General features: G+C 36.9%; 1 protein-coding gene across 1 annotated transcript in view; it reads right to left on the reverse strand.

Moving 5' to 3' along the window:
• The window catches only part of Fyb1 (FYN binding protein 1), a 126772-nt gene extending 125281 nt beyond the window's left edge, over nt 1-1491 (reverse strand). Inside the window, exon 1 of the mRNA XM_042690558.1 lies at nt 1395-1491. Within this exon, the coding sequence (XP_042546492.1) occupies nt 1395-1397 (3 nt within the window). The 5' untranslated portion in view covers nt 1398-1491. The remainder of the gene's footprint in view (nt 1-1394) is intronic.
• Between the last annotated feature and the right edge of the window lie 13530 nt (nt 1492-15021).

The raw sequence follows: 15021 nt of genomic DNA on the forward strand, positions 1-15021 counted from the left end.
CTGTAGCTCTTTGTAAAGCACAATGCCATTGTTTTGAGGAGGAGGTCAATTTGTTTTCTAAGAATCCTAGACCCAAAGATTCCGTGGAAGATACTACAGGATATTATAAGTCACATCTCCACTGGTGGTAGCTTCCTCTATGGGTGGACACAGGGACGATTGTGTGCCACCATTTTCTGCACCACTGTGTACTTCCCTTCCTAGACTCTGCAACTCTAGCCCCATTTCTCTTCCTTTTCCATCTATTCCCCATGGCAAGATTATATCCTCTATACTTTCCCTAGCCTGGCTCAAAGATATTCCAGTCTACAAAGATGAACCCTTCTTCTTCCCTATTCCATCCTCTCACTCTTGTCTTCTTATTGAGCACCAGCGAAGGAAATAACCCTCTGTACAATATGAGAATGGACAACACATCTGTAATCTTTGGGGGCTGGTGAGATGGAGTATGAGAATTGTATGGGATGGGTATTGATTGTCTCCTGGACTCAAGGAGCATAAATACACATATATTCTGGGAGCCGATTTTATATAGATAAATAGGGGGAATGTGAGGATGAAAATAAGTGCTGTAGTTCAGTTACTTTTTAGAATAAAGTAGGTTTTATGGTGCATCTGGTAACCCTTTCAGTATTTTAATTGCATTTTTTTTTTTTTGGTCGGCTGTGGGGCTTGAACTCTGGGCCTGGGCGCTGTCCCTCAGCTCTTCAGCTCAAGGCGAGCGCTCTACCACTTGAGCTACAGTGCCACTTCCTAATTGCATTTTTTTTTTGTCTTTTTGTTTTTGATACTTACTGGAGATCAAACCAAGGATGTCACACTTGCTGGGCAGGAGCTTTGCCACTGAGGTATATCCCAGCCTTTACTCACTATTTTACTGTGTATCAAATGACTTTCAACTGACTTTGGACATACAACCTATCCTTAAGATTGAGACTATTCAGGCACTGTTCTCTTTTTATAATTAAAGTAATAAAATGCCTTTTTCAAGCAAAATAATGTTTCTTCTAAAAAAATCTCCTGTGTTATCTGAACGGCACTCAACCACCAGAGAAGTCCTCTTCTGAGATTCAAAGTGACCGTCCTACAAACGTGACTATGTTACTGGCCTGGCACCCAGCACTTTGAAGAGGCAGACAATTCAACTTTTCTTTCTGTCAGACACTGTTCTTCCTCTATTCTGACAACTAGACATAGAAAAGGGAACTCCTTTCAACGGGTATAATAATGATACAGCAGTTTCTTGTGCCGGGAGAAAAACAAGCAGACAAGTGAAAATTCCAAAGACTTGGTAGACTTGGCCAGGAAGTGCCCCATTCCCTCTTCCCCTCTGCGTAAGGAAGCGTAGCAAGTTCTCCAGAAGACCAAAGTGAGTTATAAAAGCTATCACTTACCATTTTTGTTGTTGTTGTTGAGAAGAGCTGAGGTGCCTGGCACACAGTGACCCTGAAGATGCTGTCACTCGGGCAGTGAATGTGCAGCTTAGCTCTGAAGAGTGTACTTCCTTTACTGAGCTGTGTGGTCTGGCCAGCCTTCACACATTGATATGTTAGGATGTATTTGCATGTTATCTCAGTCTTCAGAGTATTTGTATAACTGGGCAGATTTATCTTGTTATTTCGTTTTAATAACACAAGTACACAACTAGCTGAAATTTTAAAGTCTGCAAGATTGACAACACATTTCAATAAAAGTGCCCAACTATTAAATTCTGTATACATTTACTAACCTGCTTTATTTAAAAAGCTATATTTGGGGATAGATGTGTGAGTTTGTGTGTGCATGTGTCTGTGTGTGTGTGTTTATGGGCATGTATAGGAAATTTTTTATCTATCTATCTAGGACCTATACTAAAATATTACTAATGTTCTATTTGGCCGTAGGTGGCATATACTTTTCTCAGATTCTCAAATTTTCTATTTTAACTTCATAGGACATAACTACAATCTTAAATAAGAATAAATGGACCATGATCATTTTAATCAACAAGTCTAAATATACTAAAACCCATATTATAATGTTTAGAAGGTATAAATATTCATAAGCTTATTGTGGAATGCCATTTATTTCATTCAGAAACTAGATTACATGTCAATCTGCATGTTAATTTGGAGATAGTTTTCACACTGCCAAACTTCACATTCCTCACTTAGGGGGAGTTGTCCTCTTTCCCAATAATTTGTAGTACCTGTACACAATTCTGATACATTAGAATTAGCTCCTTTGTTTTGAATACATAGTCTGATAATAATTTCAAAGGCAAAGGTTATGTTTAGTTTCCCTGTAAAGAAAAAGAAGCTAGCTGATTCCTTAGTTTGGGGTTAAAAGTTACATGTTCTTTTTAATTAATTTTTAATTTATTGATTGATTGATTATTTATTTTTGTAGGTGATGGGACTTGAACTCAGGGCATAAGTGTTGTCCCTGAGCTTTTCTGCTCAAGGCCAGTACTCTAGCACTTTGAGCCATAGCTTTACTTCTGGTTTTGTGGTGGTTAATTGGAGATAAGAGTCTCATGAACTTTCCTGCCTGGGCTGGCTTTGAACTGCTATTCTCAGTTCCCAGCCTCCTGAGTAGCTAGGATTACAGGTATGAGCCACTGGCACCTGGCTTTCTAGATCAGGTTTTAAGTAATTTAATGTGTCTCCATGTATGGCTGCCACATATTTTCACTTTGCTGAGCTATTACTAATGACTACTGTGTTCAGAATCCTTTTTTGCAAAAGAAAAAAGGTTGGAAGTGGTGCTGTGGCTCAAGTGATAGAGCGCTCACCTTGAACTGAAGAGCTCAGAGACAGTGCCCAGGTCCAGAGTTCAAGCCCCACAACCCTCCCCTCCCCCCCAAAAAAGAATAAAGATCTACAAATGATGTATTTATTCCTTAAGATGAAAACATTTTCAAATCAACTTGGGATTAGAAACATAGGCAGTGCCATTGCTGGAACAAGATAGAAATCCCAGCGAGGGAACAAATTCTAGCGGTAAAAGGAGCCTGTGAGTTACCCTGAATTTTTCAGGTATGTTTTAAATTAAATTAAATTTTATTTTATTGTAAGGGTGATGTCAGAGGGGTTGCTCCTCCCCCCGTAAGTTGTAAAGTTCATTTCCAACATAGTGAATGTCTTGTGACTATCGCTGTTGCATTGGTTTACCCTTTGTCCTTTGTCTCACCATTTTGTTGTTCCCCTTCCTTCCCCAAATCAGACAAATGTATATACAAGATATGGGGCACCAAAACCAAAAGCAGTGACAACAGGGGATAAACCAAAGGGGGAAAAATGAAAAAAAAGAAATAACTTCATACCATACATTAAAAAAGACAACAACAACCGAACAAACAAAACCCTCTTTAGGTATTATAAAGAGAGATGATACTTGGGGGGGCAGAACCAGAATCTAGCTAGGTAGTCAGGAATCTGAAATTGTACTTTCTCTGGCTCATAACAGACAATGAATGCATAGGGAAGGAAGATCAAAGCAAGTCAGAAGTATGGAAGCCACACTTTTAGATATAACACATTTTCAGACAATGGCCTTGAAAGGGAGCCAGGAGTTATTCTTGCCCTAGAAATCATCTGTTGGAGCAGAATATTACAATACAGTTCCCATTAAGGTTGAAAGTGCAGTCCTTCACCCAGCTTCACATTAAAGCCACCTGAGAAGCTCTTAAACTATCTCAGCTCCTATCTTTCCCCCTAGATCATGGAATTAAACTATGCCCCGTAGGTGATTTGAATGTGCCTACTTGATTGACAGCCTATGCCCTAAAATGAAAAGCAGGTGACATTAGTAAGATGGAAAACAGATCACCAGGCTAACCTCGCAGAAACGAAGTCATAACACCTGATTGTTAGCTATGTTACCAATATATTTTCATCATGTATTACAAAGTATTTATTTGTAATGATCCTATGATTATTTTCTCTGTACCAAACATTGAGTCAAAGGTAACATATTAATAAGAATTTTACAAAGCACTTGTTAATATAATCAGCTAGATAAGTTTAGCTAGGAGTACTCTGAATTTCCATTCAGTCTTCGAATTCCATATGAACATATATATGTTCATTGCTAAACGGTTAAGATAATTTTTTTAGTTGTTACTGAAATAAATTCAGCTGTCTCTCAAACACACTTTGGCTAGAATAAGAAAGACAAGGCCCACAGGCCAACTCTAAAAGTTAACCAGTATAGGTTTTTGTATAGTGTTTTTTTTTTTTAGTTTTTACCAATATACTTTTACATTTAATACTTGGAACATAATTGCTTTGTTTCAAAATAATGTCACCTAATCCATATGTTAGTGTATTTCCTGTGAGGTCAGTTGAGTACATAACTCCGAGAGCAGGAAGATGAAACAGGAAGAGATGACGGGCCACATGGCAATGTCAGGTATTGAGATTAAGCCAGCGCTGTGTGCGTTCCTGTTAGGGAGAGGGAGCTTAGCTCAGAAAATGCAAAGTGGTTCGAATTCTTCAAATAGTGGAGCAGACACTCTCCCTTCATATATTTGCATCCTAGAAAAGTCTTTTTGTTCAGGAGATGGTGAAATGAGTCTCTCTCTCAGGATACTCTCACCCAGGATACCGGCAGAGTAGAAGCTGTGAGGTCTAGACACATTGGTTGGTGACAGGAAACCAACATAATTTAAGTGAATTTATAAAGAAGTAACCACGAACGAAGCTGAAGCAGCACGAGTGATCAGGTCTTTTAAAAAATCCTGTCAGAAACCCTGCTGCATTGTTGGTGGGAGTTAAACTTGTTCAGCCACTTTGGAAAGCAGTATGGAGGTTCCTCAAAAGACTCCACATAGAGCTCCCCTATGACCCAGTAATCCCACTTTTGGGCATTTACCTAAATGATCACAAACAAGGCCTTACTAAAGCTACCAGCACAACTATGTTTATTGCAGCATTATTTACCATAGCTAAGATATGGAACCAACTCAGATGCCCCTCAGTAGATGAATGGATCAAGAAAAATGTGATATATATATATAACGGAATTTATGCCTTCATCAGAAAGAATGACATTGCCCCATTTGTTAGGAAATGGAAAGACTTGGAAAAAATTATATTAAGTGAAGTAAGCCAGGCCTAAAGAAACATAGGTCCCATGGTTTCCCTTATTTGCAATAACTAGTACATGTGTAGGACAAGTAGAAAAGGCCAAAGGCCATGTACATACGACCAGATAAGGTGATGTTAAGTGAAATGAACCCCAAGATAGGGACACAAATATCTTTTTTCTTTCTTGCTATTGTTTCTAATGTATTTATAATATAACATGTGATTTTTTTTGTTGTTGTTGCTTTGTATGTCCCTCCCCCACAGTATAACCCCTGTTTTCACTGTTTTTGATGTCGGTGCCCTGCATCTCTAATTCGAGGAGGGGAAGGGAAAAACCGAAATACTTAAATAGGGATACAGGTTGACCCCTTGTAACAATGAGATGTACAAAACACTATGTTGAAAACAAACTTTACAACTTCGGTGTGTGTGGGGGGTAGTTGTGGAGATGCAAGGGAAGGGATGGTAGGGGAAAACAAAGGAGGAGGCAACCGTGCTCAATGGAAATGTTCTCATTACTTTGCTCATGTAACTGTAACCCTCTGTACAGCATTTTTACAATAAAAAAGTACCAAAAAAACCCATCAGTGTTTTATCTACTAAGCTTTCAAAAGGTACATGGTTGGAATCGTTACCATAGAAGGCTAGAAACAGTTATTAATTCTTACAAAAGTTTATCTTTATAACCTGAGTGACTTACGTCTGAGGGAAAAAGGAATGAGCACCTTCTGTATATTTCCAGCGTCGTACACATGGACGGAAAATAGGATTTAGGAGAATTGAGAGATCTTGGGATCATTCCTTTCCCGAAGTCTCTGCTTCTAGCTGGCTCCTCATTTTTCTGGACTTCTGTAAACTACCATAAAACAAAAGTCTTCTAATGCATCTGTCTTTTATGATTCTCTGATTGTGTTTGTATCTCTGGTTTGTATTTCCTGCAGCAATGGTTAATGTTCGTACTACCTTCCTTCACCTTAATATCATAGAGTAGCTTCAACAAAACAAAACTTCTTTGTGCATAGGTTCTTTTTAGAATGTGATTAAAGAAATATGTAGTTTACATAGTTATACTATATCACTCAGCCTGTCTTGAAGCCCATTACTTTTGAGACCTGCAAGAGAAACCTTGGGCATAACATTGCTAAATGTGTGAGATATCCTTGCTCTTTGATGATGAAATTAAAACAGAACTGTTGCTAAAGGACCCCTTCAGTTTTTCTGACTAGGGAACACTGTCAGATGAAGTCATCGTTTTATAAATTTAGTTCTTTTTTTTTTATCAACATGCATTTGAACAGTGTCAATAAAAAAAATTCAGTCTACAAGTGCACTTGTAGAAATAAAAGGAGATTCTAGTGCTTCTCTTGTTTGGTTTGAAATAACCACATGGAAGTAGCAGGAAGAAAGAGCATGGTTAAGCATGCAGTATGGAGATAATCAGGTACTTTCTTGGCCTGGTCTTTTCTGTTTCACTTTTTGTTCTAAAAACAAAGCTAATCTTCCTATTCTGTTACTTGCTATTGAGAAATGTTTTAGAGCATCAAAAATCTGGAAGACATAACTTACTAATTAACTTAAGTGAAAAATTAACTTACCTTTCTTTCCCCTCCTGTATTTCAAACAGGATGAGCAAATTGCATTTAAACTCAAGAAGGATGGGAACAATTTAAACCCAGACAAATGTTTACAAAACATTCAAAGAACTCCTGAACGAGGACAACGGAAAAACAATCCTTTAGCAATCCGACATCCACTCACCTTAGAAAGCAGAGACAAAGGTCACAGACGAGAAAAGAATTCCATGTCTGTGTTACTTTGCTTTTTTCCTTTTGTTGTTTTATTCATAATCTGTGTTCTACTCTTTGGTTCTTTGAGAATGCAAAGCTTTGTGAGTCTTTGGGTCTTATTTTCTCCTCAGCTATTTACTTTTTCAATTTTACGTATTTTTTTCCTTCAAAAACAGAAGCTAAATGCAACCCTTTTGTACTGTTAGGTCTCCAAGAAACAATTGGTAGTTAAATTATTAAGACTGATTATTACAATTTATTGATGTTAATTTGTCCCTTAATGAGTAGAAGAAAAAAAGACCCGAAAGGTGGATCTTTCTCTTTCATATTCTCCTTATCCTCTTATCCTTTTCTTTTTTCCATCCCTTTCTTTATTCCTGCTCAGTTTCCTTTCTTCCTATTTTCCTGGTAATGGGAAGGTTAGCACAGAGAGGCTGGACAATAACCAGAAGTGCCTTGAGATTTCACAGATTCAGAGAAGATGATGAAATTAAAGTGGTCAATGTTTCCTTTGTCCTGTCTCAATGTCAATTAAGTGTAGGTGAAGATATGTTCATTTGCGTGACCTTTAATTAAAAATTTAAAACATAATTTGTTAAATGATTTAGTGTCATTCCACGTCTATTTTCTCTAGTCCATTACAAGTTGATTGACTTTGTCAAGCTATCTCATGACTTTAAAAAATCACTAATTGATGAAGGGTGCCAGACGATTAGATATCCACTTACAAGAGAATGAAGTAGAGTCTTTTGCTGAGTCTATAAAAAAATCAAAATAGTTCAAAGATCTAAAAATAAGACAATAAAGCCATAAAGCCCTTAGAAGAAAACCTTGGGTCTAATGATTTATTATCTTAGGCTCTACATAGAAAATAGTTAAATTAGACTGCATCATATTAAAATATGTTTATGCATCAAGTGACACTATTAAAATAGGAGAAAACATGATATATATAAAACATGATCTATATGATAAGGGATTAATATCCAGAATATAGAAGAACGTCTGTAACTGAACATCAACATAACAAATTATCTAGTTTAAAACAAGGAAGAGACTTGAATATGTATATTTTCCCAAAGAAGTATATAAATTGACAATAACTAAATGAAAAGTTCCTCAATATCCCTGATAATTTGGGAAATTCAAATTAATACCATATTAAGATACCACTCCACAACCATTAATTAAAAAAAACTTAAAACAGAAAATTGCAACTATTGACTAGGATTTGAAGAAATTGGAACCCAGGATATTACTAACAAGAACATACAATGGTACAATTACTGTTGAAAAAAGTATGGCACGCCTCAACAAACTGAATGTAGGTTAACAAATTAGTCAACAACTTCACTTCTGGATATATCAAATGGAAACAAAAGCAGGTAGTCAAAGAGATAATACACACCCAATGTCACAGCAGTATTATTCAGAAAGGAAAAGGCGACCCAAGTGTCTATCACAGATGAGTGGAAAAACAAAACTGTGACCGATCACTATTTGGCCTCAAAAAGTAATTACAATCTGACATATGGCCTAGCATAGATGATCTTTGATACATTATGCTCAATGGAATAGGTCAAATCGTGCAAATATTCTGTGGTGTCACTTACATGAGACACCTTCAATAGATAAATTCGCAGAATGGTACATAGTGGTACCTGGGATTGGAAGGGTGGACAACGAGGAGTTTCTCCTTCATAGATGTAGAGTTTCAGTTTGGGAGGTTGCACGACAATGAAAATGTCCTGAATGCCAGTGAGCTACACACTGAAAAAATGCTTGAAATAGTACTGTATTTATATTTCCAATGCTAGACATAAAATGTGCTTATACTCTCAGTGTTGGGCATACAATTTTTTTGAGATAGAGTCTCATTATACATATGCCAGGCTGTCCTCAAAGTTGTGATCTTCCTTCTGCAGCCTCCTGAAGTCTGCAATTACAGACGTGTACCACCACCCTCCATCAAAGTCTTACATTTTATGTTATACTGGCAGCACTAGGTCATGACTTTGTTTCCTCCCCAAATTCATACACTGAGATCTCATCCCAAATATGGTAGTATTAAGAGGTAGGGCCTTTGGTATGTGGTTAGGGCATGAGAATGGAGCCCTAGTGAATGGAAATATTGCCTTTAGAAAAGGGGCACAAAGGAACTTCTTTACCCCTGCTACCATGTGAGGACACAGCAGGAACATGGTATCTGTGAACCAAAGAGCCCTTAGCAGCATTAGGACCTGCTAGCATCTTGATCTTGGACTCAGCAGGACAATCTCTAGAACAGCAAGAAGCAATTTTTATTGTTTATAAGACCTCCAATTCAGCGTAATTTGTTACAGCAGTAAGAATACATTAAGACACTTCTTCCGACAGGCAAACAAGCAAACAAACAAATAAAACACTGAACCCATCAATACTTTAGAGGAAAGTGCTAAAATACTCTGCTATATATCACTATTGACAACTTTCAGGCTGAACTGCCTTGGCTATCAGATGTTAACAGGTGTTAGAATTAGTATTTTGACCCATAGCCATGCATAATGGCAATAATAACTTGCCGTATATTTCTTTTCTCTTGGAGGCACAAAGTTGTCATAAATGATCTCAGTCAACCAACACACCAATTCTATGAGAAACACTGTTAACCCCCTGTATGGTTAGGGCTTATAGATTTAGTAACTTGTCTTTGCTAAATAGCCATACTACTCCTATCTCGTGTTCCATTCTGCTACACTTAGCAGGGTGACAGTTAATGAAAATAAGACTGGGGTGTAGGGAAGCCCAGAGCTACTTGCTCTGTAAAATCATGTGCATATGTGAAAATATTTTAATTTATGAAAAACTAGACTGAGATAATTTGCCTGTTTTTCATATGTAATTGCTGGGGACTAGCTAAGAAGATGCTTTTGTTCAGTACCATTGTAGTCAAAGGCCTTTGTCTGCCACCTGGAACACTGGTTAGTCAGCAGGCATATGTCCACCATCCATAATAACATGAATGAACAACCTGAATCTTGAGTAAAAAGGAGAGAAGAGATAAAAGGAGGCCCAGTAAGGCTGACATTTTCTTAACCCTTTAAGCCTTAGGAAATAGGAATACTTCTTTAGCTTCTCTAGATCATTTAATAATGACCCCTAGTGGTAATGATTCAGTGTAATGGTTCAGATTGTGTGGTATGAGCTTCTGGGGTCCATCTGCCTAGATTAGACAACATATTTCTCCAGACAACAACGCAGATGGGGCACGGGAGGCCTTGTATCCAGGAAAACCATATCCTTTTCAATTTCTAGTGATCCTCCCTTTGATTTAGGGACTTTTCTGCATTATAATACATCACAGAGGTGTCATTTCTAGCATGTCAATGGCGCACCCTGCTGGAAAAATGCTTTACCAGATACATCACCTTTGCCAAGGAGTGGGAGGATTTTACAAGCAATGAGCCTCGGAGTGGGTGTGTAGGTGCACAGCTTAGCATTAGAATGCTTTCCTAGCAAGTAGGAGGTTCTGGGTTCAATCCTCAGCCTGTGCACCCCCTCCAAATAAGTAAAATACCTGGAATATGCCCATCATGACCAGTGGAAAGGAGTCTAATAAACCACTAAGCTGCTCCTAGAGGGTTGCTCCAAATTCTGCCTTTCCTGCTTTGACCTGTCTCATTTATAGGAGTAAAAGCAATCCCCAGTAGTTACTTTATTGACTCTCCTTTGATCCTGCGGCTACTATATAAAAAGTTCTCTTAATAGTGGATTAATACCAGAGTTCACATTTATATGCATTTACAAAATCTGGTTTCTAATTCATTCAGTATTTTGGTGGTAGAGGATAAGACTTCGGTTCAGCTCTCTGGGCAAATTTAATAACCAGAAAGTCTTGGCATTTCCATTTTTTTAAAAAGACCTTTTTCATATCACATAACACATATGTATTAAAATGATCTCATGTCTGATCATCTTTCTGTTTTTTAAAAACTTGAAAATTATTTTTTTAGATTTTGCTCTTGAAATTTGTTGTCTGAGTATTTTATATACTGTGATAACTCAGTCACCATATGCATTCTTGAGAATTTCTGTGAACTAAAAAAAACCTAACAAGATTTATAGATGCATAAAATACGTTGTAAGAATAACAGTGAATGATGACATGGTACATGTTGTTGGCATTTATTGTATGCATATGCATATATATATATATATATTTGGTTTAGTATATTCCTTTTTGTTTTATGAGTCTTTTTCATTATTCATTCATTCTTTCTTTTCCTCTCTATCCCTACCCTTTTTCTTTTATCTCTTCCATCTTCTCTTTTATTTTTTTTATTTGTACCTTTAATATCTCTCTGTATGATTTTCTTTCTTTATTCCCCCTCCTTTTTTTAGAGTTCTTAGACTTTTTCAAAATTCCTCAAGTCCTGAAGATTGTGACATCTAATGAATAAGACAGTACAGCCAGTTTTAATCATCTCCTTGTTTGAATAGCCTTACCTTATACAATTCATGTGGCTAGGTATTAAATTTGAAGGTACAAAATTTCCGGGTGGGTTTTATTTGTAAAATAGAGGCAATTGATTTAGACTAACAATGCTTGGCTCCAAAACAGCACACTTTTTTTCAAGACATGTAGAGTTAAGTGGGACAGCTGAACCTAATGAGGGCAGAGTGCTGTGCATGGCCAGAACCTGCCAAATGCATGCATCTACATATAAATGAACAACCAAATGAAACAACTATGTAAATAAGAGCTAAATTGCATGGCATAGGCTTGGGAATGGAACTGGCAGAATATATTAATCATACAAAGCAGTCTGGCAATTACTTTAAAGTCTTTTAAACCAACGTTCTGTTTTTAATTTAATTTTGTTTTATTAACAAGAGATTGGCATTGCCTGTGGGAAAAAGCAGTCCTGGCATATTTTACTGCTGATTTTCATGAGAGAATAAAAAATGGGAACATTATAGGAGTTTAAGAGGAGAAAAACAGGCATTGTAGACCTATGAGAGAGAAGATTGCAGAGGTTGGTAGAATTTTCATCAAGTGTGTCACTTTTTACATCCCAGCAAAGATGATGTCCAGCGGTAGAAATTTAACATAGAAATTTCTGTTATTATTTTCCTTCTCTGGGTCCAGAGAAACCACGGCTCCATTTTTTTTTTTTTTAACAAGGAAGGACTGGTGAATCTGAAAAAGACAAAATATTATTATCAAATGTTAATGATTAGGAGTACTTCAACTTTGGGTCATCCTCTCCTCCAGGTATTCATTCCTTCATCCTGTCTACCGCACATTATCGTACTGTGAAAGTGCTGGGATTAGAATGATGAGGGTAAAGATGTAATCATAGGTGTATTTCCAGGCTGGAAGTGGATACTCATCATGTGTAGGGTAAATGTAAGGAGTGTTGGTATAGCAGAGTTAATGTGTTCATAAAGCATCATGGAGAGCTAGTTCCTGGGGAAATCAGAAAAAAGCTATTTGGTTTGATTCAGGAGAGGAGTCGTTTTGGTTTTGCTTTGTTTATATACCCTGGCTACAGATAATAATAACTAGTGGATGAAGAAGAAAGAAGAAAAAGAAAGCAAGGTGAAGAAGCCATACAAGTTCTAGTTTAATTGACTCAAGATGGACATTTGTTTTACTTAGTGTTTTTCTTTGTTGTTTGTTTTGAGACAGGATCTCATCATATAGCCCAGATTGGCCTCAAAACTTATGACTGTCTTATATCAGCCTTTTAGACTCTGAAATCATAGGCATGTGTTATCATACCCAGAGCCTAACAGCCAGTTTAATGATCACTGATCTAAAAGAGAAAGAGTGAGGCTGGAGTAGTCAAGAGAAGACAAATTGAGAATCATTCGAGGCTAAATAAATAATATGGAGATAGAAAGAAATTATGTTAGGGGTTTTTTGTCTCATGATTGATAAGAGACAAGCCTCTATTGTGTTTCCTAGAGAAACATGGATGCCTGGAAGAGCTTCCTTGTGGGGAATAAAAAAGGTGCAGCAAGAAAGATTTCATTGTGGTCTAATCTCTCAGCAAGGAACTGATAGGCCATCCTGACTTAGGTATAAGAATTCCAGTAAAAGACACAAGAAAAGTAGCAAAGTATATTGGAGGAGGGAAGATTTTCTTACTTAGGAAAACAAAATGTAGAATTTGAGCCAGGAAATTTGCATTTAAAAGTGATGAAAAGAATCTGACATCTCAAGAAGCAAGTTAACCCTAGAAATATCTTCACTACCTAGGGAAGATAGATTCCCATAAGAAATAATTTCCACTAATCACTAACCTAGTAATTAAAAACTACTAAGTACTAAAGAAAAAAATACCCTAATAGCAAGTTGATAGACTTAGAAGAGAATTGCATGACAGAAACAATAAGTACTGGGAGAATCTTTAATGAGATTTGCCCATGAATATATTTAACACATTTGAAGATAAGGTGAATATGACTGAAGTACATTAAATGAATATACGGAATTGACAGGGTAACAAATACCCTGTGTACAATTTAATATAACCAATTAACTAAACAAAAGAGTCAGGGCTGGGAAGGTGGCTCAGTGGTAGAGCGCTTGCCTTGCATGCATGAGGCCCTGGGTTCGATTCCTCAGCACCACATAAGCAAAAAGAAAAAAGCCAGAAGTGGCGCTGTGGCTCAAGTGGTAGAACGCTAGCCTAGAGCTAAAGAGCTGAGAGACAGCAGAGTTCACGTCCCACGACCGACCCCAAAAATAAATAAATAGATAAGTAAGCAAAGGAGTCAGAAAAACCCGGTTGTCTTGGAAAACAATAGTATGAAACAACATCAAAAACAGGCTTGAAAAAGAACCAAATAGAAATTGTAGAAATGTAATTTCAAAAGATTCGCAAAAGTGAAAAATTAGACGTTCAAACAGAACAAATCACTAAGAAACCATCCATGTATAGAGAAGGAAAAAGAAAATCTAAAAAGCTAGACAACCAAAGAACAGGTATTCTGGGAGAGTATAGATGCTTTTGGAAATGCCACACACTAGACTGATTGACACCTTAGCTAAATGAGAGACAGAGTTAGTACGTATTTTTGTAAGCCAATAATTTTGAAGTTCAAGTTAAATTGTAAACCATATTCTATCCCTTTATCAGAGTTTTAAAGCATGTTTACTAGGAAGTTACAAAAAATACTAAAAATTTTACCATAAGAAATAAACATGTGATTGATTGATAAATCTGAGGCTTCAAACCTTTGTTTGAGGGAATCACTTACGTGTTTCAGACATTTTGTTACAAGAAATTGTGTTTGCCTAGGGATGGGAGTTGTGATGACCCTGGAATGTAAATCTCATGAACTAATCTTGAGATGACTAGGGCTAAATAAGATAGTTAAGTTCACTTATCTATCAAGATCCTCTTGGTATGAGATAGCTAAAGCCATTCTTTGTATAAACTAAATTACTGATGCCAGAGAATTTGCTTTAAAATGCAAGGCAGAATCATAGTTTTCTTCAGCCAGATGTTTAGTGAAGTTAAAAATAGAGAATAAACAGCTAGGAGCTGAGGACTCACACCTGTAATCCTAGCTACTCAGGAGGCTGAGATCTAAGGATCGCAGTTCAAAGCCAGCCTGAGCAGGACAAGTTCTGAGAGTCTTATCTCCAATTAACACCAGAAAACTGGAAGTGGCGCTGTGGCTCAAGTAGCAGAGTGCTTGCCTTGAGCTTGAAGAGCTCAGGGACAGCACCCAGGCCCAAAGTTTAAGACCCACAATTGACCAAAAAACAAAAAAGTAGAGAATTGCAACTAGCTTTTTTTTTTCCCCCTAGGAGAAGAAATGTGATACAAAGTACTCTGTTAGATCTATTACTGCTTTTCTAAAAAAATCAAAACAAAATAAGACAATTGCGAAGTACATATGTTTATATCTACTGCTTTGTACATTACATATTGGATATAATTCCACATAAAGTATGTAAGCTATACAGTGATATTTCTTAATTCTAGAGTAGCTGGATATTTACGTTCTTAAATGTTTTCTTTAAGCATTTTTATAACTATATTATAATAGTTCTGATTTGCTTTCCCATACTTCTGTTCAGAAATATAAAGGTAAAAGATGTTAAAATGACACATAAAGGCTGCTTTATCCATTTTCACCACTTACTCAATCTTTACTTCTTATATGGA

Source organism: Dipodomys spectabilis, unplaced genomic scaffold, assembly GCF_019054845.1.
Source record: "Dipodomys spectabilis isolate Male_0828 unplaced genomic scaffold, ASM1905484v1 ptg000138l, whole genome shotgun sequence".
NCBI classification, from domain to species: domain Eukaryota; kingdom Metazoa; phylum Chordata; class Mammalia; order Rodentia; family Heteromyidae; genus Dipodomys; species Dipodomys spectabilis.